Below are 27,607 nucleotides of genomic sequence, written 5' to 3'. Positions count from 1 at the left end.
TTATTATTATTATTATTATTATTATTAATTTCTTAACAGACACCCTTATCCAGGGCGAATTGTTACAAAATATCACAGTACGAAGTATCACATTACAAAATATCACATTGTAAAGTATCACATTTCAGAATATCACATTACAGATACAGCTGTAAAGTATAATAAAATCAGTAGCAAAAGATCAAATTAAAATAATAGCAAAAAATAGAGAATACAGTAAATAATTACATGCAAGAGTGGGTTCGACTAAGAGCAGTTAACTTATATTAAAAATATTTGCTTATATGAGTAAAGTCCAGCATGAACACTTAGTAAGTATGATAAACAGTTGAGAATGATTTCAAATAAAAGCAATTACAAAAAGTGTGAATACGTATACCTATAAGAGTAAAGTCAAATGCAAGATACAGGAAGTAGTTATAATTAAGAGCAGTAGTAGAATATGGCAAGATGGCAGAGGCAGGGAGGCCAGCCTGGAGGGAGTTGCAGTAGTCAAGGTGGGACAGTACTAGGGCTTGAACTCGGAGCTTTGTGGAGTAGTCAGTGAGGAAAGGGGCGAATTCTGAGTATGTTGCTGAGGAAGAAGCGATAGGAGCGTGGCGGAGTAGAGATGTGCTGAGAGAAGGATGGGTCGAGGCTGACACTGAGGTTGTTGATGGATGAGGAGGGAGAGAGGGTTGTGGGTTCAAGAGGAATAGAGATAGAGAGATCAGCAGTGGGGGAGGAAGAAGGGAGAAAAGGAGGTGTGACTTGGAGAGGTTGAGTTTGAGATGATGCAAGTGCATCCAGGAGGAGATTGCCGAGAGGCAGGTCGAGATACGGGAGGAAACGTCAGGGTCAGAGGGGGCAAAGGAGAAGAAGATCTGGGCATCATCAGCATAGAGATGATACAAGAAGCCATGGGAGAAGATGAGAGGACCCAGGGAGCGGGCTGTAGAGAGAAAACAGGCAGGGTCCCACGACTGAGCCTTGGGGGACACCTGTCGAAAGAGAGCAAGAGGCAGAGGGTGAGCCACGTCAGGACACACGGTACATACGAGTGCAGTGCTGGAGAGTCCCTGGTCAGCGAGGGAGAACAGGAGAATAGAGTGATCAATCGCGTCAAAGGCTGCAGAGGGGTCGAGGAGAATTGGACAGAGGAGAGAGAGGTGGCATGGGCAGAGAGCAGAGCAGTTTCAGTAGAGTGTGCCGGGCGAAAACCAGCAAATATCAGGGTCCAAGAGGGGCAAAAAGGAAAAAAAGGGTAGAATGGTAGGGGTTGTCGACGGTGATGGGGAGTGGGTGAGCAGAGGACATGGGGTGGGTGGGGAATGAGTCGAGGTAGTGAAGTGTTTGCCGATGTCTGTAATTTTGGAGGAGAAAAAGGAAGCAAAGCCATCAGCGGAGATAGAGGAAGGTAGAAGAGGGGGAGGGCTAAGGAGAGAAGAGAAGGTAGAGAAAAGTTTGCTGAGATTGTTAGTGGAAGGCTGAATGATAGAGTGAAAGTAGGAGCGTTTGACAGAGGTGAGTGTAGAAGAGAAGGAATAGAGGAGTGAGCGATAGAGATCCATGGCAGCAGGGAGATTGGTTTTCTTCCAGTTCTTTTCAGCAGAGCACAGTTTGGTATGAGCCAAGGGGACCATGGAGGAGAGCCAGGGCTGGGGTGGGGATAGGCGGGCAGGTCGAGGGGTGAGAGGGCAAAGGGAGTCAACACAGGAGGTTAGGGACGAGAAAAGGGTAGAGGTAGTCAAGTCTACAGAGAGTTGGGAGAAGGAGTTGATAGAGGGGAGGTGCAAGAGAGCAGCAGAGGAGAAGACAGAGGGGGGAGAGGAAATTGAGGTTTTGGTGGTAGGTGACAGAGGAGGTTGGCAGAGCAGGAAGGGATGGGAGTGACAGAGAGAAGGGATAAAGTAGTGGTCAGAGATGTCGAGTGACCGAAAGGGTGGGTGGCAAGCAGTCCCTGGTGAAGACGAGGTCCAGTTGACGGCCCGCTGTGTGTGTGTGGGGGGGGGGGGGGGGCGAAGGAGTGAAGAAGGGGAAGAAATCCAGCAGAGTAGCTAGGGTTGGCGAGGTGGGTGTTGAAGTCACCTAGTAGAACAATAGGGGTGGAGGGAGAGGGGAGGGAGGAGAGGAGGAAATCAAGCTCATCAAGAAAGTGAGTAAGGGTTCCAGAGGGCAGTAGAGAGCAATGAGGTGATTTTGACAAGGGAGGCAGGGAGATAAGGTTAGAGGAGTTAGTTTTGCGGTGGCAGGGAGAAGCCAGAGGACAGAAACGAGGGGAGAGGATTACAGGGATATTATAGTTAGTCATGGTAAGGAGCATTAGAGGAAAGGAAGTAGAAATGGCTATGGGAGAGGGTGGTGCCGAGAGGGAGGCGAAAATAGACAAGTACAGGAGGAGTGAGAGAATTAAATAATAAAGAGAAAAAAAAGGAAGAAATGTATGCAAACCTGGTCTGGAGTTCGAGCCTTCAGTTCAAAGCTTGAATCGAAAATTTTGCAGCAGGCCATCATTGGCCTGTCCTCGTGTGGACTACCACAGTGTAGACTACCGGCCTTTTGGTGAGAAGGCCCTTCGGTGAGCTATCGCACTAGCTTACTGTAGTGTATTGAGATAATTATGTTAAGTAGTAAACGCCTAATTCGAATATGTGCTCTAGTAATTTGGCACTCTTGGATTGCCGTAGTTTCTCAGAGTAGGGAGCTTACTCGGATGTAAGTGTGGCTTGGTCGATCTCCCTTAATAAAGCAATTACTGTTTAACTGCATGGCGGTGTCCATCTCAGTCAATACATAGCACTTAGCGTGAGTGCTTATATAATGCCCTAAAGGTTTAGAGTAGGGTGCTGCAGACAACAGGTTGAAAATTATGACTTTCAGTTCTCCCAAGTTACAGTACCATATGTGTATGTCTTTTATAAAGATAATGGTTAGACCTAAGAAGTGGTATGTATACATTATATTGCATGTAAAGATCCCCCACTTAACACTGCCAAGGATTTCTGACTTCTAAAGTTAGTTTTTGTCCCCCTAGTAAGTGTGAAGCACTTCTGAAGCAATCCATGCTAAACCATGCACGGGCAGACCTGTCTATTATCAAACATTCCTGTCAAGCAGTAATGTTAGTCATGAAAACTATTTGAACAAGCAGGGTATAAAGATGTTAAAGTCTGTTAAATAATCAGCTTCACAGAAACTATCATAAATAAAGTCCATATTGTGTTTACATAGGAGATACACAGACTGGGAGGTGTTGATGGATTCAAACAAAATGTGACTTAGATTAAACAAATTAATGTATGGGCTAAATGGTCTGGCTTTACTCGATAATATCCTTTAGCTCAGAACACCTTGGATTCTATTTTTCAAGACAAATCATTCTGTTAATGTTGCAAAAAACAAACACAATTTAGAATAATTAACTGTTCTGTACCATGGTACAGTATGCAGTTCAATGTAATCATGTGAGTGTTCCCTTTGCACATTGGTGGTTGATTGTAAACGGCACCCTAATAAAAGCCCTTCCGATTCCCTTCTTTTCTATAAACCTTGAGTAATATATATTTTTCCCTTTTTCCCTAGTAGTGTTTTACATAGCTATTCATGAGCTTTAAAGTATTTAAAATTACTCATGTATTTATGGACCTAATCATTATAGGAATAAAAGCTAGATCAATTTATTAGGTGGGTTTAATAGTAATAATTAAATAATTTGACAATAATACATTTACTTTTTGAGAGCAAACTATCCACAACTAAATAATACTCAAATTTTGGAACACTGAAAGAAACTTAGTAAATTCAATTAACAAACACTATACTGTATATATATATATATGTCTGCTAAGAAATATTATATATACACACACACACACACACACACAGTACCAACACAAATTATGGATGCTGATTTTATTGGCCATTTTTCCTCACTTAGATCCTTTAAATATCTTGGCATCCTTGAATAGATAATCGTCTCCTCTTTAAAAAAAATAAAATAAATAATGAGCAAGACATCTCACAAGTAGAATGGTACCCCGACCTCTTCTTTATGAATATCAAACTTTATTTTATTCATAAAGAATATTCTTTAAATAACTTTACATGAGGTAATGCTTTGTGAATAAGACATTCACTTTTTCCAGGACGTTCATTATTTCCAGAACATACTGCATAACACTTAACACTTTAAAACAATGCTTATTTTATCAGATCAGACTTCTGTATTTGGCTCATTTAATTTAAGACAGAGATTACATTTTCCTTCTTTAACCAGCTTCAGTGTCCTGAACAAAAACCCAGGTGCCGCCTAATTGTGACATACACTCGCATACTTTCGCTTCATCCCTTATCTTGATTGGCTGAAGAGTAAATAGGAGACTTGCTATGTATCTGTGGAACTGGGCAGATACTGTCAGTGTTGGTTCTGTAACAATGCTGTAAGCCTGCGTATTTCAAACTTGTACAAATCATCCAAGAACATCAAGACTGCGGGTGGACTGGGAATACTGAACTTCATAAGCAAGGGAAAGTTTTTCATCCCAACCTTTTTAAAGATGGCAAATCTGGCACCCTGTTTCTCTTTTCTTTAAGAGAGTCTGTTTTTAAATGTATATATAGCAAATGAACTTGAGTACAGTGAAACTGCCTGGTGCTTATAAGAGCTTGATGGATGATGCTTGAGGAGTTGCTGAACCTGTCTAATTAGTGTGCCATAGTCACCTTTGCTTTAGTTGGTGGAATGGCATCCAACTGGAGGCTGTCTTACAGGAATATCACAAAGTCAACCCTGGTCCTAGTGCTGACACTATTGAACAGTAAACAGGTAAGGGAAACTATTAGCAATACCAAGGCTTTTTTGTCTCAGTTTTCAGCTGGTTATGCAGTTTTAAGAGGCTGGAATGTGAGAGTGTTATAGTTGCTTAATTGGAACTTCACTATAAAGCTTTACAGATTGTTAACTGCACACTATGCTTACTGTAAACTTTTTTATAGACCGCTTGGGAGTAAAAAAACAGCAATTGTGAGTTTGAATTTTATAAGCTTTCAGCACAAATTTCTGGATAACTTTTTTTGTCATAAATTAACTTAAGCTCTAAATGAAAGAGAAATATTCTCAGGTGGTTTTTGTAAACCTGTATTATACCAATATTTGATTAATAATAATTTTTTTTTTTTCATATTGATTTTATACGCATAATGAATTATATTTATTTTTCCTAAATTGAATTTATTACTTGTGTATTGGGATATAATAATACTATAATAAATGTTATATATTTAAATGCTAAATATCTGATTGTATTACACCATTATAGACCTCTGAGCATGCCGTGTTTAACTACAAAGACAGTATCTTACTTTTTTTGTGATGCATTTGGTAGATTTTTCCTCAAATGTTTTACATTTTATCTTTGTTCTGAACTTATAGTTGAACAGCTGGAAAGATATATTTTTTGTTCTCAGCATCTTTTTAGCCAACTACCAGAACTAAACTTCTGATACAAATTCTATGTTTAATACTGGGCAGAGAATTAGAGACCTTTGTGTTTGATTTGATTTATAAAAAAAAAAAAAACTATAATAATTTTACAGAATTTACTTATCCATAAGTACAGTAATTGAAAATATTGAAATGTATGTAACTTTTCCTGATTGGGGTACAGTCAGTTACATAATAGCCACTGTATGATGCACTTTATTTAACTGTGATGGCAGATTTGTCAAATCTAATTAAATACCCCAAAGTACATGTCTAGTTTTTAAAACCTTGCAACGTTAGAGTTTACCATTCTATGCATGTGAAGAAAAGGTACTGCAGTCTTTGTTGGGGGGAAAGTTTTTTATTTTTTTTGTATTGATTGTTCTGGTGTTTTGATCCAGCCAATTAACCAGTGGGTTTATGCGTCATTGTGTTGTGGTGTCATTTTTATAAAGTGTTCATATTGAACGTTACAGTCCAGCATTGCTTGAACTTTTGAAATGTTCATACAAACTTGTTCAGATTTAGATATTTAGTGCACTGTACAGTAAAAGCTATGCTTGAAGAATCCCAAAATAACGTAATTAATGTATATACATATATATTTATCTTTCATGTAGATCTACAAAGAAGTAGTATTCCATTCCGTTTTAAATGACACTATGCCTGTCTGATTTGCTATAAGTGCTTACTGTCTTAGATATCTCTTCCCCTGCTACACTCATGTCAGGCTGTGTTTCAGCTGGTCAGAAACAACAAATTATTTGATTTTGTTCATTAAAAGTCTCAGTTTTTACTGCCAACCTGTTCCACAATTAACAGGTTTAAGAGAAGGACCTGAATATGCTCAGCATAAATGTGTTAGTCTAAAAGTGAGAATGACCCTACATATGTTCACATTAGACAGTGTAGGTGGACACACAATATTGGCATGGTACATAAAATACCTCCATTATAATTCCATTAAGTTGAATTATGAGCAGCTTCAAAGATGTTGTCTGAAAGGAAAAATGTAAATTAATGGCACTTGGCTCACATGCACATCTAAATGGATTCTTACTAGTTTGGTAAAGTTCTATTTTGTTCTCTTCCTAAGAGCCACATTTAATAAATCTGATTATGGTCCAGAACCACTTAGAAAGGACACAATCAAATGATTTTCTTACGAATACAATTTGCTCCATTATTTTTACCTTTTGTGTTAGAAGAATAATGCTTCAGATCCATTTAACAGGAAATATGGGCACTTATATATCACAATTGTTGAATAATTTGTTTCAAGTTTTATTTTAAATAGCACTTTGATGTAGTAATTGTTGAATATATATTGCATAATTATAAGGTCATCATTATATGGATATCATTAGTTAGATGTGTAAGTAGGTTTAATTTTTATTAGGTTGTAGTGTTCTTTGTTCCTCACAAACAAGCTTAAAAACGTGTTTCTATTTATTTGTAAACCTTAGTTATCTTACTTCTTTAATTCTATTGCTATTTATTTAGCAGACACCTTTATCCAAGGCGACTTACAGAGACTAGGGTGTGTGAACTATGCATCAGCTGCAGAGTCACTTACAACTACGTCTCACCCGAAAGACGGAGCACAAGGAGGTTAAGTGACTTGCTCAGGGTCACACAATGAGTCAATGGCTGAGGTGGGATTTGAACCGGGTCCTCCTGGTTCCACACCACTGGACCACACAGCCTCCACGGTTTACAAAATCATATACACGTACAATATATTATTATTATTGTTGCTTTACTTTATGGTGGGGGTAATATGTCAGAGGTAATTCGCGTTTACTTTGCAAGAGCAGGGTGATTATCATTGTAATGTTCAAACTGCATCCAAAGGCAGTGCAACGCTTGGGAGAAATGGAAAACGCTTTGGATAAAAGCGTCTGCTAAATGACTCAATAATAACAAAAACGCAATGATGGTAAACTTTTGTTGAACTATCAGACCTATAAATATTCCCTTTAAGGATAGTGGGAATTTAAAGCGATTGCAGCAGACAAAATATTTTGCACTTTCATTTGCTATATTGGTGTCCAATGTACATGCTATCTGGTACTACGTTACAGTAGGTTTTTTAAAATGTTTTCAGTTCCCATGCAGTCTCAAGATATCTGTTACATTTCCACTTCCTAGGTCATTTTACCTCAGCAGTGTCTGGGTCAAACATGTTATTGGCTGAAAGCATGTCAGCAAGGGAAGCAGCTTGGTTAATCACAGAAAAAGAAGCTGCTGAAGAGGGGAGGACAATTTCACCCTCCAGGTGAAATGTCCAAGGAAGTGCAAGACTACCTGAAAGTATGGCTTGCAAATAGAGATTTCCTAAACCTAGTGTAGTACCAATTTTAAGATATATACAGACGTGCTCAAATTTGTTGGTACCCCTCCACAAAAAACGAAGAATGCACAATTTTCTCTGAAATAACTTGAAACTGACAAAAGTAATTGGCATCCACCATTGTTTATTCCGTATTTAATAGAAATCAGAATTTGCTTTTGATTTTTTATTCAACATAATATTATAAATAATAAAACAAATGAAAATGGCATGGACAAAAATGATGGGACCGCTAACCTAATATTTTGTTGCACAACCTTTAGAGGCAATCACTGCAATCAAACGTTTTCTGTAGCTCTCAATGAGACTTCTGCACCTGTTAACAGGTAGTTTGGCCCACTCTTCCTGAGCAAACTGCTCCAGCTGTCTCAGGTTTGATGGGTGCCTTCTCCAGACTGCAAGTTTCAGCTCTTTCCATAGATGTTCGATAGGATTCAGATCAGGACTCATAGAAGGCCACTTCAGAATAGTCCAATGTTTTGTTCTTATCCATTCTTGGGTGCTTTTAGCTGTGTGTTTTGGGTCATTATCCTGTTGGAGGACCCATGACCTGCGACTGAGACAGAGCTTTCTGACACTGGACAGTACGTTTCGCTCCAGAATGTCTTGATAGTCTTGAGATTTCATTGTGCCCTGCACAGATTCAAGGCACCCTGTGCCAGGCGCAGCAAAGCAGCCCCAAAACATAACCGAGCCTCCTCCATGTTTCACTGTAGGTATGGTGTTCTTTTCTTTGAAAGCTTCATTTTTTCGTCTGTGAACATAGAGCTGATGTGACTTGCCAAAAAGCTCCAGTTTTGACTCATCTGTCCAAAGGACATTCTCCCAGAAGGATTGTGGCTTGTCAATATGCATTTTAGCAAATTCCAGCTTTTTTATGTTTTTCTGTCAAAAGTGGAGCCCTCCTGGGTCTTCTTCCATGGAGCCCACTTTTGCTCAAAAAGCGACGGATGGTGCGATCAGAAACTGACGTACCTTTACCTTGGAGTTCAGCTTGTATCTCTTTGGCAGTTATCCTTGGTTCTTCTTCTACCATTTGCACTATCCTTCTGTTCAATCTGGGGTCGATTTTCCTCTTGCGGCTGCGCCCAGGGAGTTTGGCTACAGTTCCATGGACCTTAAACTTCTTAATAATATTTGCAACTGTTGTCACAGGAACATCAAGCTGCTTGGAGATGGTCTTGTAGCCTTTACCTTTACCATGCTTGTCTATTATTTTCTTTCTGATCTCCTCAGACAACTCTCTCCTTTGCTTTCTCTGGTCCACGTTCAGTGTGGTGCACACAATGATACCAAACAGCACAGTGACTACTTTTCTCCATTTAAATAGGCTGAATGACTGATTACAAGATTGGAGACATGTGTGATACTAATTAAAGAAACGAATTAGTTTGAAATATCACTATAATCCAATTATTTATTATCTTTTCTAAGGGGTACCAACAAATGTGTCCAGGCCATTTTAGAATATCTTTGTAGAATAAGCAATAATTCATCTCTTTTCACAGCTTCTTTGCTTTATTCTATGACATACCAAAGGCATGCAAGTATACATGATAAAACAGCTTTTAATTTCATCACTTTTCAGGAGGAATGAAGCATTATTTCAATGAGCTATAAGGGTACCAACAAATTTGAGCATGTCTGTATATAAATATTATCTATAACATGTGTTTCTTTCATAACTGGACATTTAAGACCTATGTAACAAATGCAAGTGCACAACAGTAAGATTCCTAGCTACTAGCACTTGAAATAATACAGACAATCTTTAAATACAAGGATATTATGTACTCCTTGTCAAAAGGTGTTTGTTGATAACAATGCATCTACAATGCAACTGGAGTCACCAGAGGGTGAAGTCATTGAGTACAATTCAGATCTATTAAAATCAACTCATCACATTAGTCCTGCCATATGTTAACTGATAATAATATTTATTTACCATTATTGGTTCTTTGTGAAGTCTGAGTGCAAACACTAATAAGAGAGAAAAATAATATTCTGCTCATAAACCACATAAAGACTATAAAAACAAGTCTGGCTACTGTTTTGCTTCAACTCAGAGAGCGTTTATGAAAAGATCATGGTTGTGTTAGTTCTGTTTATTGGTTGGTGTAATTTATGATTGCATATGCTTCCAGCAGTGTATTTATAGCATTAATATATACAACCAAAAAAAGGAAGGAACTCTGCTCAGAGAAGCAACAGAACTCTTATAGATAATACAATTTGAATTACAATACAATAAGACTTGGTCCTAAAGTGTACTGTAGGTCTGTATACACAGCTTTCTAAAATGGAACGATCTTCTCATTCATTTTATTTTATTTTATTTTATATCTATTTATTTTTTCTCTATATTTACTCTTACTATTTATTTATGTTGTTATTCCATTCCTGCCTATGTGACTAACTAGGCGCTCACTCAAGCTTATAATGTCCCATTTGGGAATAATTAGTACACACACTCCTCTTAATGTGTCTCAAAGATTAACAAAATATCCTAATTGTATATTATTTTATTTAATGTTCTGTTTTTCTTATAATCGTTTTGCATGGTTGTCATTAAGGGTCTTTATACAGTATACAGTTTTTGAATATATTGCATACTGGTCTACTTTAATACTGTAAGTTAAAGTGTATGTACAAATTTGAAATACATACAAACATATTTAAATGCAGATTTACACCCCTAGATTGAATCCAAACAGCCGCTAAGCAAAAATAAATAACTATTTTCTGTGTCTAGTTCTCCATGTCTAGTTTTCCATGTCCACTTCCAGGACCAAGACCATAAAACTGAGAAAATGACTAAAGATGGAAAGTTGTATGAATGTTTCCATAATAATTCCCACCCATGTATGCAGTGATCACACAGTGACCCCATCACATCCACAGCAAGGAATGGAATGTGCACTGTACAGTAACATATGATGCCTTCTGTACATTGTCAAGATCATAGGTGCTGAAAGGCAAGCAGTGTTACCAGATTTGGTAGCCAGTTTATAGCCCAATCACAGCTAAAATCCCGCCCAGGACTTCCAAACGTAGCCCAATCACCAAGTAAGTAGTAGAATGATTTGTTATAACAGCAATACTAATAGCAATTAACAAAGAATGATAAATAAAATGTTTATACTTACCGACTGCACTGGTCTTGTACCTCTGAATGCTCAGAATTTCAGAAACAGAAACGTGAACTATATACATTTCACTTCGTCTCCAATATTTCAGCAGTATCAGCTAGTTGCTGTACATGCTGGAATCAAAATTGGCCAGCAGTTCCCGGGTAGGGTACGTTTCTTCTAAGACTTTAATTTAGTTAGCCACTGTGGCTAAAGTAACGTGACATTTTTTAACCACACTGGAAAAACTTAAGACACTTAACAATACTGTAAACAAGTTAAACTTTTTTTTACACAGAGAATTGTGAGGGTCTGGAACCAACTCCCCAGTAATGTTGTTGAAGCTGACACCCTGGGATCCTTCAAGAAGCTGCTTGATGAGATTCTGGGATCAATAAGCTACTAACAACCAAACGAGCAAGATGGGCTGAATGACCTCCTCTCGTTTGTAAACTTTCTTATGTTCTTATGTTCTAAACATACTGTTACACAAGGCAAAAAGACATGTATTTTATTTGAAAACACGTAAATATTTAAATGCCAGACCCTACCCTTTACAATTCACATAAACCATATATGTAAAGTGCACTATACCTCTGATTCCCATTTAATAAATGCCAAACTTTAATAAATGGGAATCAAGATCGCTACGTTGGTGTCAGAAGTGGATGCAGGTACCCCGGTACGCACTCGTTGGACTGTAGCCTGGTTAGCAAGTCTGAGGCGGACTTGAGGCTGGCAGGGGAGAGTGTAGCGTGTACGGGGGAAGGCAGCAGTTTGGCTGGTAGGTGACGTAATCACACACAGAGACATAAGCCCAATATACGCTCCTTGCAAAGGATCCTGCTGTTTTGTATAGCGGTATCGGCACTATGCTTCAGTGTGAGAGGTCCCGGGTTCACGTCCGCCCTCCGTCTGTGTGTGGATTGCCTCGCCCTGTGTGATGCGCCTGCCTGCGGGAACCAGGATCGCTACAATATATATTTACCGTGTTCTTTCACCTGGGGCTACTGACAGTAATATTGCAGCAATTCTGACATTAAAACTCAATATATCATAGTGAGACGAATCCTTCTTTTTTAAAAAAATATAATAAATGTGTTTATTTTATTAAATTCGAATCTACTCTGGTACTATTTCCTAAATATATTTCAACACATTTTAAAGAGATAGCAAACAACGGAAAAAAAAAAAAAAACTTAGCTGTGATCTTTTGAAGATGCGTGTTTCTGTGAAAATGTTCTTTGGGGACCAGAGGGTATATTTGAAACCATGACTGCTTCACCTCCCTGTGATTTTCACAGTCATATTTTAGTTGTGTTTACATGGTTGGTGTTCCTTGGGCTATATCTTTGTGAACATGATTCTGATAATGTGTCTGTACATTTTTTTTTTAAACATGTCAAGAATTTTTCCATTTGGATGCCATGTTTTTTTTAAAAATATATTTTTTACAAGCAGCGCCGTCCGCTGACTGTTTCTAATTAGAACCTGCCCTTCCACCAAACACAACATTTGTGGCATACATTTTACGTGGACAAGTTAAAGGGCTTTCATTGGGTGAAATGAAATCAAACTAAACAGTCTGTATTGATCATCTACCAGCACACGTAAAAAGTAATCGTGCTGGCAGTCTTAAACAAGTCCATGGTTGTGTTAAGGTGGGCGAAATTGGTTATGAAAAGTAAGTGTTTTAGGGATGTAATTTTACCTTCAGCTCATTGAATCTTACTTTATTTTAGATGTACTTATAATATTATTTTTTTTAAAAATATTTTTATGGATCTCTGACAGAAAATACAAATTATCCGCCCAAAGACCTAAATCTAGCCCAAAATATCATCACCCGCATAATGCAATTTTTACCCAGACAAATAATAAAAAAACCAGCCCAATCTGGCAACACTGCAGGCAAGACTGTTTCAAAGAGCATTCCTAAAGACACAAAGGGTTCTGACCTTTAACCTGAAATACATTATTAAAATGATGTAGAAGAACATTGATCTGTGAACAACTGACTTTACATGTACATTCTTAGCATCACATTGTTTGTAGCCTAATCTTGCCACTGTTTTGAGATCATTCTTGTCAAACCTCACCCCTGTTACTTCGTTATCCTCTGCAATGAGGACATGCTGGAGGCGGTCGTATATATAGTTTTCCATATATCTGGAGAATTGCTTATCCAATTGACATGAAATGTGGTAATAACAGTATTTAAAGCTATTGAGAATATCACATTCTGGGGATATAGGGGGGTGTATCTAACCATCTGTATATCACACATAAGCTGTTGCATGTCTGGAGAACTGCTTATCAAATTGTGATTAAACATTTTAATGCCATTTCTTATTCTATACTGTTCTGTACTGTTGATATTCGTCATGGTCACAAACTTTTTTTTGCCATACTGATGTGCCTAATTTGGAATTTACAGCTGCTGCAGGGGATGTATTTTACTGATATATGTGTTAAAATGAAACAGGTGTTTAGTGCTACAAACATTGGCATTGTAATAGACAATAAATGTGCCATGTAGCCCTGTAGGAGTAAGATGATATTTATCCCTGCCGCCAATGCATATGTCTGTATATACGTACAGTATGTGACACTTTGTTTGAAAGTTTCACGTATGTTTTCAGATTCCCTGTTTTGAAAGTGAATTCCTTAGCATGATTTAGTGTACAAAGTATAGCACTTCCAGTTAAGGAGATATTTTGTACCGGGTGGATGTATTACAGGATTTTAAGCTGCTCTATGCAGAGGCAGCCCTGTTCCAAGGCTGCTGCATGCATAAAAGGAATTAAAAGGAGTTTTTATTTCTGTTTAGTCAATTATCAGTTTACCCACTGAAGCCACTGCACAAGTTTAGACTGTTAACATGGCAAGTTGAGTGTGACAGAGACAGAATGATTCTTGGTGATAAATCTCCCTCCCGACCTGTGAGGGTGCTATGTAAAGGGAACAGAGTGCCCTGGACTGGATGGCCAGATAATTAATTCCCAGGGTTAGGAGGAAGTTAGCCATCTAGAAAGGGGGGTGGAGCTATGGTACACTAAATCATGGACCCAGAAGGGAAACGATGTGGCAGCCACGGATTGGAGGAGCGGTTGTAATCGTTAACCAAGGGGTCGTGATTGATGGTATATAAGGGGATGTAGTGAGGTGATCTGTTCCTTTGTTATGGTTAAAGCTAACCCGGAAGGAGAACCGTGTTAAAATATATTGTGAGTGTTTGTTTGTTTTTGTCGTGTCTAATACTGTGCTTTTTTATGATTTATTGGATGGCTAAACACGATCCAGAAGCTGTTGCTTAAGGCCAGCATGAACCTGGACAGCACTGCACCTTTTTCACGTAGTGAATTGTATTTCACCACTTGCACTGAAACCACTCACTAGGGACTTGTGATCGTGTGTGTATTAGTGGGTGATAAAGTAACTGTGTTATTATTTGGGACTGCAACCCGTACTTTAAAACAGTGCAATACATATTGCTGTGTATTGCCTGGGATTATTGTTTGTGGTCACCAGACCAGGATTAAAAATAAACACCATTTTACCTGGATTATCTTTTCACTGCTCACTGCATCACTCCTACACATGCACACTGTAAACCACTTTGCCACAATGAGATTTATTGATCTTTGTTAAAGAATATAGCCAAGATTCAACCTAGGTGACATTTAAATGAGCAAGGTTGCTCAAGAGCACCAATAGGATGTCATATACATGGAAAAATATGAATGTGGCAGTAGAGAAGTTCATTGCTGCAAATAAAAATATATATAAATTTCTGTACCGGTGTGCTGGGTTTCTGAAAGACTATTAGTCCAGGTTCCACTGCCTTTTGAATTTCTGAGGGTTGCAGGTCTTTATTTAACATTGCCATCTTGTGGAGATTTTTTTTAATGTTATCAACTTTTCTTCTAGTGCCTCACAGCAACTAAAATATTCTCTCTTGAAAAACAAATGATAGATATTCTAGGTGGCTGTTGTGTATAATACACAAAGTGTGCATACGTAGTACAGTAGCCTACAGTACTTCAAGGACCTATGTGAACTTTAGTTAACTTAACAGCTTTAGTATGCATTTGAAAATGAATGCTCCTTTTGTAGAACAGGAATAGTTGATATACTGGTCATCTTTTTATTTTAATCAGTGGCAAAGTACAAAACAAATATATTTTTTCTTTAGCCTATGGCTTGTTATTAAAAAACAAATACAATTTTCTGAAAACTGAAATGTTCTTCACCAGATGTGTTTCCCTAGAAAAGAAAATCTAAACTGAAATTGGGTTATGAGGTTCTATCCCTCAATGGCTTTTGCTCAATTCAGGCACAGTGATAATAAGCAGAGGATGTCATTAACAGGAGTGATGTAAAACAGTTCTGACTGCATACTATTCTCTTCTAAGTATTATGGCACATTAATAAAATGCTTTTGTTTAGCATTTGTTTATAATTTAGAACAACTGATTAAAACATCTTTCACCTGGTTTCATTCAATTTTACATCATTAACTCTCTCCTGGGTCACTTAGTAATATGGCTTCATTTTTTTGTCTTTTTTTCTATAGGTCATGGGGTCTCTGCTAGATGATACGATAAGGAAGTGGTTGGACTATAAGGTAAATTGTAAGAAGACATTAACACCCACAAACATCAACAGATCTGGTGAGAGCCCTACTGTATATATTTGGTGTAGCTCAAAAACGTGTATGTGTTTCTATAATCAGAGATGTAATGTAAACTTATACATGCTTATGCAGGGTCTATTTAATCGTTCTAAAAAAGCTTAACAAGTTAGTGGGCAGAAGTAAGACCTGCCACTGTTTTTCTATGAGCTTTATTAGAACATACATATGAAAGTTCTATATGTAAAAAAAAAAATAACTCAATACATTAATGTAAAGATTATTGTTATTATTATTTAAAACATAAGGATTAAGATTAATGTTAACCGGCGTGGTCATTGTGTGTGTTTTTGTAGCGGTGTACTGCAACGCATCATTTGACCAGTTTGCCTGCTGGCCAGAATCCCCTCCTGGAAACGTTTCAGTGCCTTGTCCTCATTACCTGCCCTGGATAAAGGAAGGTAGCTACACACATTGTTTTCTTATTGTATGTAATTAGATTTATTACATTCTCAGATTAAAGTGCAATAGGTGTAGAATACAGTCCAACACAATGTGTCCTTAATAGAGGGGCTAGGATTCCCTGTAACAAATGAATGCCACACCGTAGGAGTTTCATATTTTAAACGTTTTTTTTCTGTTTATTAATTGTTTTTTTTGTTAGCTTTCTCTCTACTTTTTTTTTCTTAAATCTAAATCAATTGTTAATTGAATTGTATCATGTTGCATCCATTTTTTAATAGGGTGTGTTTAAAAGGAATATCTAACATCTGTAAGCTTTATACATTGTAAATTAAAAAAACAAAACAAAACAAAAAAATAAATATTGTAAACATTAGTCAAAACGTTTTTGTCACAACTTTGGGTTAGCCTTTTTTTGTGCCTTTTTGTAGCTATTATCTTTAAAAGTCCCTTTAATCTAACTGGTGTTTTTGTGCATTTGAACTGCCTGATATGCAATGACAGCTAATTAATTCCATGGCACATGACAGTCCATTTCCTGTTGACATAGGTATAGTGTGTATTACACTTTACTAAGAATCCTAATGTTATTCCCTATAATTCCACTTGTTACTTTAAGATGAAAATGATACACACTAGGATTAGGCTTTTACTTAAGTACCACTTAGGTTTTGCTAGTTGTCCTTTTTGTTCTTGAAGCAAACTATACACTCTTAGTTAGTTTATAGGAAGTAATCGCCAGAGAGCAACACAATTGTGCAAGTAAAAACAGCAGACCATGGGGAAGAGTTTGTTTGAAACATTGTAAATCCACGACAACACACCTTGGGCATCCTAAAAGGTGATGACTATCTATTCAGGGATACCATATCATTAATATACAGTGGGGAGAACTGGGCAACACAGGCCCCCTGAACCCCAAATCAGCACCAGGGTGCATTTCTTCTTAATGTTTTTTTTTTCCTGTGAAAAAAAGTATGAGAGAGGGGTTTGAAGAGCTAGTGACAGTCCTACTGCAACCTGCTGTTTCTTAGTGCCTAACTTGTAATATTTCAGTGGGTGCTGGTTATGTGTACAGATACTGCACTGATAATGGGACCTGGCTTACTGTTGAAAACTCAACAGAAGTCTGGAGGGATCACTCTGAATGCTCCGAACACAACCATCACTTCAAACAACAGGTAATGATAGAGCTGCTGCTTTTTAATAATGACTTGATTAATCACTGAAGCAGTTCGTTGTAATTCTGACTTAGTACAAATGATTTTTTTTTTATGTTCAAACCTGTGTTGCCTCACCCTCCCCTCAGACACGCCATAAAGTAGCTTTAAATGTAATTCTATTTATTCTCTCTTAACTTTTGTTTAATGTTTACAATCCTCCTCAGTTCCAAGCTCTGTTCCTCCAGTTTTGAATTGTATTCATGTTTCACCTGGGTCTAGTAGAATCCTAGATGACTTATTTTCAGTTCTTCCTGATTCTAAATAAATCATATAACCTTTCACTTCTGCTGGCCCGACCTGGTATACAGTAATAGTGTGAAGCAAGTGGAACTAGCAGAGTGCAAAGGCCACATGATCATAGAAGTACGGAAAAGCAGCTGGCATCTAGGTGTTTACTGGCTCAGATTAAGCCAGCCAAACATTTGAAGCTACCCCTGAATGAACAAAAATAATCATAAAGTCTTAAATAACAACAGTAGTCATTTTGTCTGTTGTTGCATTTACCTAGTGGATTCTAACTTCTCCTTTTCACTCACATGCTTTGAGAGTTGTTGTGATTGTTGTATAGGTGTGTATGTGTTGTGATTGAGCATGTATTGAATGATATTGTAGAGTATCTTGGTAATTGTCTCTTTCTATGTCTCCTAACAGGAAGACAAGCATGTACCGGTAGATCTTTCAGTTCTCCAGTTTGTCTATACCATAGGATACTCCCTATCACTCTCCTCACTCTTGCTGGCTGTTCTCATTTTACTATTGCTGAGGTTGGTAAAGCAGAAGTAACATTTAAACCACTGTTTGTCAACATACCAAGTGTAACATTAACATGTATTTCTAGGTATATTTCTAGGTATGATGTCAAGATCTCATATTGTACGTGCAATTTTAAAAGTAGCTCATGTAACAGTCATGTATTTGAATTTGTAGTATCTGGCACCACACTAGGTTAAAGTAAACTCAGAGTTTGCATGTTTTAGAGATTCACTTCCTATAGTAGGTAATTTAACCTCAGCAGTGTCTTTGGGGTCAAAGCATGTAACTGGCTGCAAAGCATGTCAGTCAATAGGGGAATCTGCAGGTTGGTTAATGACAGAAATGAAAGTGCAAGACTACCTGGAAGTAAAGCATGTAAATGGAGCTTTGCTTAAAATGAATTTGCAAAAACATGTATTTCTTTCAAAACTGCACATGTGCAATCTATACAGAAACAGAAGTGACCAGCAAATATTATTTGTTTACTTATCTATATTAACTAATTGAATGGTCCAAGTTTGCACAGGGGAAATGAATGAGTACATCTGTCTGATAACAAAGTGGGCCTTTTTTAACTATGAACATTTTCTATGATGGAGTTTTCATGTGTGTTCTAATTTTTCTCGAGACATTGTGCTCAAGTCAAATGATGTCATGCAAATGAAGGGGAAAGGAAGAGGTCAATATGCAAATTAGCCATACGTAGCGTTCTCGTGCTGTTTTTGCAGACAGGTCGGGAAAATGTGGTTTCTATGCACAGAGAACAGGTACAGGATATAATCTCACCTGGAAATCCATGGTTGTCAGGTGGCATCTTGTTTGAGTGAAACTGTTTAAAGCACAGTGTTAAGCTCATGTAATAAAGCTGTGATTTGTAAATGCCTCGTGCCTGGTTGTTTAATAATGTGTTTTACTGCTCTTGCCAAAACTGTTTTTCAAATGTCCATTGGTGGGGTGGCTTATCGTTAACAGCAGTGGTGTAAATTTGGTTTCACAAGTGGGGGGAATAGTTTCTGTAGCTGATGCATGCATAAAGATTATTCTATCTGAAATAATGGAAAAGTGAGGGGGGACACGTCCCCAGTGTCCCCCGTGTAAATTTCACCTATGGTTAGTAGTGAATAATATTTTGACTAATTTATCACACAACTTATTTATTAGAGAAAAAAGAAAATAATTAACCCGGAGGTATAATGAAAACGGTCCGTAACAGGTGTGGTTCGCTTCACTGTGGAGATGCAGAATGAGAGAAAGCAGGAGGACGTTTCTGAGGATGCAGGTGCTTGTGTCTTTGCCTCTCCGTCACACAGGGTCTTAAAAATAACTGGCAGTTCTAAATTGGGGAGAAAACAGATCAAATAATTGGCAGTTCCAGTTAGACTCCATGTTATTCAATCTGTAGTGTTTTGTATTTAATCGTATCCTCGTGTAACTATCGCTGACACTGTTATCCACTCCATTATTGAGTTGTATTTTGTCATATACTTGTACTTGCTAGGACTGAAGTCATTGTATTTTTATCTTGCTCTTAATTGTATTAATACTTGTGCTGTGATTCCTGAAATGTATTTTTGTTTATGACTGTAAGTTGCCCTGGATAAGGGCATCTGCTAAGAAATAAAAAATAATAATAATAATAATAATAATAATAATAATAGAGATCTGTGCCAGACACCTTCCATGTATGCGCCTAAGGCTGTCTCACAAGTAAATGAGATTTACCCTATACCTCAAACCAGATCCATCGCCACTTCACGTGTAAATAACCACACATGAACCCCCCCCCCCCCATGCCACTGCTTCCAACCAGGGTTACCACCTCTGAGCTCCAAAAATACCAGGAAATTGGTGTGAACAACATTTTTAAGTGAAAAATTAAAATAACTACTTTTTGTTACATTAAAAAAGGACTACAGTTAATGCATAACATGGACATTAGAAATCACTTCAATAGTGAGTCAAACCTTACATGACACAAGAATGCGCTTTTCATATCATTTTTCTAGAAAATGGCATCAGAGGAGAGAACAAGTGAGTTCAATAGCTAGATCTTCAAAGAATATTTGCCTGTGAAGTAACTATTTGTAACTGTAACTAGTTTAATTGTTTTAAAAGTAAGAAGTTATTGTAACTAATTACAATTTTGTTCAAGTAACTGATTACTTTTTAAACTTCCCTAACACTGCTTCCCTCAGGAAAGCAATGTGATTAAGTAAGCAATTTGTTTATGTTGAAGTGCATCATTTATTTTATTGACAATGCAAATGTGTACAAGGTGCCTGCTGGTTTGATAATTCAGCACTTTCTGTTTTGAAGTAGTTGTTTTTGTAGGTGATTGGTTTTCACTTCCAAGGCTAATTTTATTTGTTATCTTTCTTTTTTTGTGCAGGAAACTTCACTGCACCAGAAACTACATCCACATTAATTTGTTTGCTTCCTTTATGTTTCGCGCTGTGTCAATTCTTGTCAAAGACATCATTCTTCACATCACCTACGCTAAGAGACCCACAGACGAAACAGGATGGATATTCTATTTTAACTCAGAGGTACAGTAAATAAAAGTTACAAAGTCATGCTCTTGGAAAGCATAATACAAACCTTTGAAATAAAGATCTATATCTAATTGAGATCTCTTTTGGAATGAATTTGATTCATTCATGATTTGGGTTTAGGTATTTGTTTTCATTGTCAATAGTTAAATTACAGTAGCTTTCATGACCACACAAATCTCTTCTTCAGATGGTCAGTTCAGCCTCAGAAAATGAAGAAAAATATGTAATATAGAAAAAAAGAAAATTAGTGCAAATGAAGGGGGCAGCAATGTGGAGTAGTTGTTAGGACTCTGGACTCTTGACCAGAGGGTCATGGGTTTAATCCCAGGTGGGGGACACTGCTGCTGTACCCTTGAGCAAGGTGCTTTACCTAGATTGCTCCAGTAAAAACCCAACTGTATAAATGGGTAATTGTATGTAAAAAATAATGTGATATCTGTATAATGTGAAATAATGTATAATGTGATATCGCCCTGGATAAAGGCATCTGCTAATAAATAAATAATAATAATGAAAGAGCTGCTAACTGGGGATAATTTGAGTTAAAACATTATTTAAAATATTGTGGTAATTTAGCCGATAATCATTAAATATAAAAATACCACCAAAAGAAAAATAAGAAATACCGGTATCTACAGTGTATTTATTATAATGTTTTTGAGAATTCCAAGAGGTGTTCAGCTAATATTTAAGAGCACAAGCAAAGTGTGTAGGTCTGACTAGAAGATGAAAGACCATGTTGGTCTATAAAATAAATTTCCAAATCTTTTCTTTTTTTTTTTTTTTTTTTTTACAGATTTCTGTAGCCTGCAGAGTCATGCAAGTTTCCATGCACTATTTTGTTGGAGCCAATTTCTTCTGGCTACTAGTTGAAGGAATCTACCTCCATTCTTTACTTTTTACTGCTGTTCTATCGGAAAGAAAATTGTTAAAGAAATATATGTCCTATACTGCTGTTCTATCGGAAAGAAGATTGTTGAAGAAATATATGTTAATAGGCTGGGGTAAGTCAAAATGTAATAATAATAATAATAATAATAATAACGGCATATCACCATTTAAAATCACTTAAATTACTATTCACACAGGTTTTTTTTTTTTTTTTAAGAAAGGAAAAAAAGCTCTCAATAAAGTTACCAAACTAGAAATAAACAACTCGGACATTTCATTGTGGGGCTTGTAAGTCTTAAGTTGTTTCTTGCTGTTTTTAAAATGAGCTGATGATGATTTGGAGTACATAGCTTTCAGAATCTAAAATGATTGAATATAAAACGCCCTGATATAATTGCTTTTTTTTCTTTTTAAATCAATTATTCACATTTTTGTGAATATATATATATATATATATATATATATATATATATATATATATATATATATATATATATATATATATACTTTTTTATTTCCATTAAGGGACTCCAGTTCTGTTCGTTGTTCCATGGACAGTGACAAAAGCTATGTATGAAAATAAAGGGTAAGTACAATATTTATGTTGCTGTCTACATATGGAGTTGTATGGAGTTGATGCCTCAAGTGGGAAAACCATGCGCACCACAAGTGAGCATCTTAACCACTATGCACTATGCAGAAGAGCCAGGTTCCTCTGCATTTCCCCGATAGGGATTGGAATCCATAACTGCAGTGCATCACACAGCACTGCTCATAACACTCTTCACCCTTTGACCCTAGCGGTTTTTGAGATCTGGGTCACGGCACCAATGTAACAAGACCCAGGCTCCTCTGCATTCATGGTTTTAGAGCTTTTAACTGATGGGTCTGAATCCGTAATGGCAGTGCAACACACAATACTCACAAACAAAACAATTTGATAGAACAATGATAAAACAAACCTGTTTTCTAGAGAAAAAGGATCTGGAAGGACGAAAAAAAGATCTTGTAATTTAGAAGGTACGTGCCAAAATGGCAAATTAAAAAGGGAAGAAGAAGATGTAATGATTCTAATTGTGTATGGCTATATGATTTGGATACAAGACTCAGCTTTATCTTCACAGACTGAGTAAGGTCACTGCTGAAGCTCTAATTCCTTTATATCGCTAATACTTTAATCCTATTGCTTGCAATTATTCAGAAACTTTGCACAGCGTGTCTGGTAATAAAAGCAAGGTGTGACATTCCCACATGCCTTGAATACAGCATGTTAAAGCTGTTTGTTTTTTGTCTCACAGCTGAAGCTTTAGAATAGGATGTTTCTTAAAGGTGCAATGTCACATGTCAGTTTATTATTATTTCTCACCTTAGCATTTTTCACTTTATCTGCCTGTAAGCTTCTGGGAAACTGCCTAAGACTGACTTTGAGATATTTTGGTTAAGCTCACATATCTTAGTTGTAATCAGTTTTATGAATGGTTTATTAATTTTACATTTACATTGTACAGTAACATGTCTTTACCAAATGATGGCACAGCAATGTTTAATGGCAATGCAGTGGTTGTGTTATGGTAGCTAAACTTATATGAGCCTTTGGTGGAATTGAACCCACAGTCATAACATTTTCTTATATGGACTCAGCACCTTTATGTCAATAGATTGTGATTCCATGCTACTATATCAGTATAAGAAGCACTATTCCAAACCCACTTTGTTGCCATTGCTTATAAGTTCTTATACTGGGTAATATATTCCTATTTTGTAAGTCTGAATGCCTTACATTTTACTGCCTTTACAGTACAATATTACTTTATTTACAGGTGTTGGGGTACAAATATAAACATGGCATATTGGTGGATTATCAGAGGACCAATTTTATTTTGCATTACAGTAAGAGGCTTTTACAACTGTCACCTTTAAAGGGTACATAAGGACCCTTTTATTTTATTGTGTTACATGTTCCTGTGTGGGTGTTGCTACAACTGTTTACATAAGGTGTGTGTATTGTTTTTTTTTGTTTTTTTTACATTTTGACCACTTTTTTAAAATTTTAAATTGCATTCCCTGCCTCAAGATGGCTTCCCATGTACCAGCATAGACCTCTCAGAACTACATTTCCCATCATCCTTCTGCTCACTGGTAAATCCATCTCAGTTACATATGTGAGCAGGAGGATGATGGGAGATGTAGTTCTGAGAGCGAAGGGGGAGGAGGAGGGATTTTGAGGCTAGCACAGGCTCTGTTGGCTGTCCGTCAGGGAAGTGGGGTAGTACTGGGACAGTAACATAGTGCTGGGGCTGACTCTCCTCATCAACTATGCTTTACAAGCATTCTTTAAAACAGTTGTTCAAGTTCTGTGAATATGGCCCTCATAAAAAAGGGCTTGGCTACTACCCTGCCGTCTAAGTGTCCGTTGCAGCTAATTTATTACAACTTTAATGCTGTTTCGTTTTTCATTGCAGGTCAATCTTTACATTTTTGTAAAAATACTAAAATTGTTGCTCTCAAAGCTGAAAGCAGAGAAAATGCAATGTAATGATTACAAATCCAGGTATGCACCTATCAACTAAACACATTGAGTGAAATGTTTCCTGGAGTCAATTATTTTAAAATCTTTCTGTCAAAAAAAGGTTTTGGCTAATGTCTTCATTACTATTTCTTCTAAAATCTACTTTTTCCTGATCAAGGGACCTTCATAATCTTCAAAGTATATATTCAACTAATGTATCTTATGGATTCATTTCTATCATGAGAGTATGTTAATAATGAACAATCAATCGTATCTGTTTATTATAGGATGGATCACTCCTTTAATACTGTTTTAATGTTTTTTTTGTCTATGTATAGTCCAGTTTTAATACCTTACTATATGCCTAAACCAATTTAGTTTTATATACATGTATTCCAGATTAGCAAGAGCCACCTCGGTCTTAATCCCGTTGCTGGGGATCCAAGAGTTTGTGTTTACTTTTGTTACTGATGAGCAGGTGGAAGGCCAGTCACGGCACATCAGACACTTCATCCAGCTAACTATGAGTTCCTTTCAGGTAATCTGCAGTTCGTTTATAAATGAATGTGCTGCTCTCTTTAAAAGGTTTAGGGGTTGCTATGATCAACTGACATCATAAACCACTGCTTGATTTCATTGGCTGATGCAATTCAAGGATGAAAAAAGGCCCCTACTGCTGCTAGTTGTTCAGGAGCATGCCTATTTGTCTCACACAGCAGCAAGCAGCTTTCAAGGGTTGTGAGTGTAAAGAATGTGTCCCTAATGCTAGAAGTACTTTTGGGAATGTAAACAAAGTGGACTGTGAACTCAGTTCCAGATAAGACAACAGACAATGAAAGATGCATGACATGTATTGATCCTGCCTAGTTTGACAAATATGTCAGTGGGAATGGATGCTACTGTACATTCTTTTTTAAATAACTGATTCATATTTTTTCTTTTAGGGTTTCCTGGTAGCTTTGTTGTACTGCTTTGCCAATGGAGAGGTATGATATTTTTTGCTACATAATCAACATACGGGTATTGATATGAAGATATGATAAAATCACTGGCTTACAAGTTGTATATTCCTTTGAACCACTGGATTAGTGTCATATGTCTACTGTACAGATACAAATGTATTTACAAAAAATGATTATTAAATTGAAGACCCACAATTAATCATTTTTTGGTGTGGGGCATGAACAGAAACAAAAATGAGAGGCCTTATTTTAAAGTGCAAAATGTATCACACAACCAGAAAAAAGGACTATCAAAGGAATGGTGATGGGACAAGTTAATGGTTACACTCTTGTGTACCACATGTACTTGGAGGTTAGACATGGTTTTCAGAACTGTATTTAGACCACAGGGGAGTTTGAAAAAGTAAATTAAACAAAAAAATGAAACATTTCAATTGTAAACAACACATCAAATAGTTAACTCTGATTTTACATACCCATATCACGTTGAAGTTTAAAGGAGCAGTTATTTTAGCCACAGCAATGTTTTATAAATACATTTGCCACAGGTCACTAAAAATAATGATCTGCTTATGAGGACCTCAGGGCTTCCTTTTCTACAGTAGTCCAAAGAAGAAACAATAATGAAAGTATTTTTGATGAAAAGTCTTTGTCAATATCTTTATAATTACTAAAGTATGTTGAAGTTATGGATGAGCTTCCCATTCAGCCCCATAAATCCAGGAGCTGTGGGACATTTCGCACACTACCTTCTCCAAATTGAACCCAACAGACACCCTGCCCCAATCTTCAGTCCAGTAGTTACAGCTTTACTGTAAGTCACTACATGCATTCAGCTTGCGTGGGGAAAAAACAAGCTTTCTCTTTCAAATTCTTGGTAAACGTATACAGTATTAGCTGTGTTAAATGAAATATTGTAGCACTAATGGTGTTCTAAAAGTGTGACTTTTTGTTGCACAATATTTTCCCATGGTTATACTATGTATTTCCCATACGTTACCCTGGTTTGCTAAGTTTATTAATGTGCTTTACCATACCTTGCTATTCTTTACAATGCTTAACTATGCTTTATGCAACTATGCTTTATTACACTTTGATATGCTTTTACTAGGGTAGACTCTTATAAGGTTTGGGGCATCTGGGGGGGGGGGTTCCTAGCAATCAGCTTCTAACAATGGTATTTGTTTGCCTTACAGATTTTCCCAATTTTTTGAGTAAAAAAAAAAAGGAGTGTCAAAGACATTAACTGATAAATTACATTTGTTTAGAATAACACCATGTCTGTGAACCAGCAATGCCCTCAATTGTTCATTTAAACTAACTGAACCTTAAACCTATCCCAAAAGTATTTAATAATTTAATTATACTACTAAAACCATGGTGGGTAGCGCTGTAACGCGACCTAATCCTGCCTTAAATGATTCTGATGGCATATTTGAATGATCTAGTGGCAAATATTAATGATGCCTGTTTTGATTAATACACCTAATTTCACTGTATTGTATTCTATGTAGTATTAAGTGGGTTTATAAATCTCCCCTGGGGGCCTTCTAGATTAATACAAAGAGCATCTGTATTGAGATCCATCACTGTTTGAATCATTAAGATATACCCTCTATGGTTTCCAATGTAAAACCATGTCTTTGTCCTACAGGTGCAAGCAGAACTTAAAAAGAGATGGAAACTGTTTCTGTTCGCCAATCACTTTGAACGTGCTGCTGACTGCATACTAGGAAAGTATTTCAAATACCTTGGGAAGTACTCCAAAAGGCGGAAAAGTCATTATTTCCACCGAAATGAGTTTTACAGAGATGGGAAGAGACCTTCAAGTGTGAAACTTAGACCAACCGCTCTGGAGTATTTCACAAGAGGAAGTGTGTCCAGCTCTGAAGGAGAAGGAACTTTGGGTGAAACATTTGAACAAATACTCGAAGAAAGTGAGATTTAAGCCAGACCCGGTGGCAAGCAGCCACTTCGAAAACGATTGTAAATATATTGATAACACTATGTAACACAATTTTTGTTCCTGGGTAGTAAGTGTTATTTCCTAACTGCTTATGCCTCAAAAGTATAGAAAATGGCTATTATTCCACACAAACTTTGCTTTTGTGACCAGGACAGTGATATTTTGAAATTTACCTATTTCCAATGAGAAAACGGGCGAATTTGTGTCTTTTCGTTCACATGAAGTCAGAAAAAAACAACATATGAATCCAAATTAACATGTATTTATACTAAAGTAATACAAAAATGACTACAAAAGATTTAGAAGTGAGTAGTTTTTCGAGATTTACGATTATACTGTAAATCACTTTCACGAATCAGCCCCCAAATGTAGTCTCCCATCATGTTCTCGTTATACTGTCCTTCATTGACAGCTCATCCAGGAGCCTCAAAGCAGTGCTGCTCCATAATGGTAACAAGTACCCGTCTCTTCCCCTGGCTCACTCGGTGCACCTCAAAGAGGATTACAACAGCATCAAGACCTTGCTGGACGCTTTGAAGTATGATGAGTACGGCTGTGACCCCCGGAAGGTGCTGATGCCACCACTGCACATCAAATTGGGCCTTATGAAACAATTTGTCAGAGCTCTAGATAAGTAGTCGGCAGCCTTCAAGTACCTTCAAGACTTCTTAACTAAGCTGTCTGACCTAGTGAGAGTTTAGACATGATTCTGGG

The 27,607-nt window shown here is 37.1% G+C and overlaps 1 protein-coding gene across 1 annotated transcript; it reads left to right on the top strand.

Moving 5' to 3' along the window:
• Positions 1 to 1,620: 1,620 nt before the first annotated feature.
• LOC117424783 (glucagon-like peptide 2 receptor) lies at positions 1,621 to 27,569 on the top strand. The gene is made up of 13 exons (XM_034041485.3): positions 1,621 to 1,827; positions 15,519 to 15,615; positions 15,932 to 16,036; positions 17,094 to 17,218; positions 17,912 to 18,024; positions 20,403 to 20,559; positions 21,362 to 21,569; positions 21,982 to 22,042; positions 23,277 to 23,346; positions 23,919 to 24,007; positions 24,365 to 24,503; positions 24,910 to 24,951; positions 26,582 to 27,569. Exons 1-13 carry the CDS (start codon positions 1,621 to 1,623, stop codon positions 26,873 to 26,875), a joined length of 1,707 nt encoding a protein of 568 aa, XP_033897376.3. The 3' UTR covers positions 26,876 to 27,569.
• Positions 27,570 to 27,607: the final 38 nt, after the last annotated feature.

The sequence above is a fragment of the Acipenser ruthenus genome, chromosome 19 (genome assembly GCF_902713425.1).
Source record: "Acipenser ruthenus chromosome 19, fAciRut3.2 maternal haplotype, whole genome shotgun sequence".
NCBI classification, from domain to species: Eukaryota; Metazoa; Chordata; class Actinopteri; order Acipenseriformes; family Acipenseridae; genus Acipenser; species Acipenser ruthenus.
Note: the sequence above shows the minus strand (reverse complement) of the source record. Positions and strands in the feature narration are given on the sequence as shown.

What these genes read in the sequence shown, in the direction of transcription:
- LOC117424783 (XM_034041485.3), top strand. Translation starts at nt 1,621, where the DNA reads ATGGAGGAGAGCCAGGGCTGGGGTGGGGATAGGCGGGCAGGTCGAGGG. An exon ending in CTCATTTTACTATTGCTGAG is followed by an intron (nt 18,025 to 20,402) that starts GTTGGTAAAGCA and finishes TTTTTTGTGCAG; the next exon opens with GAAACTTCACTGCACCAGAA. An exon ending in CAATTTTATTTTGCATTACA is followed by an intron (nt 23,347 to 23,918) that starts GTAAGAGGCTTT and finishes TTTTCATTGCAG; the next exon opens with GTCAATCTTTACATTTTTGT.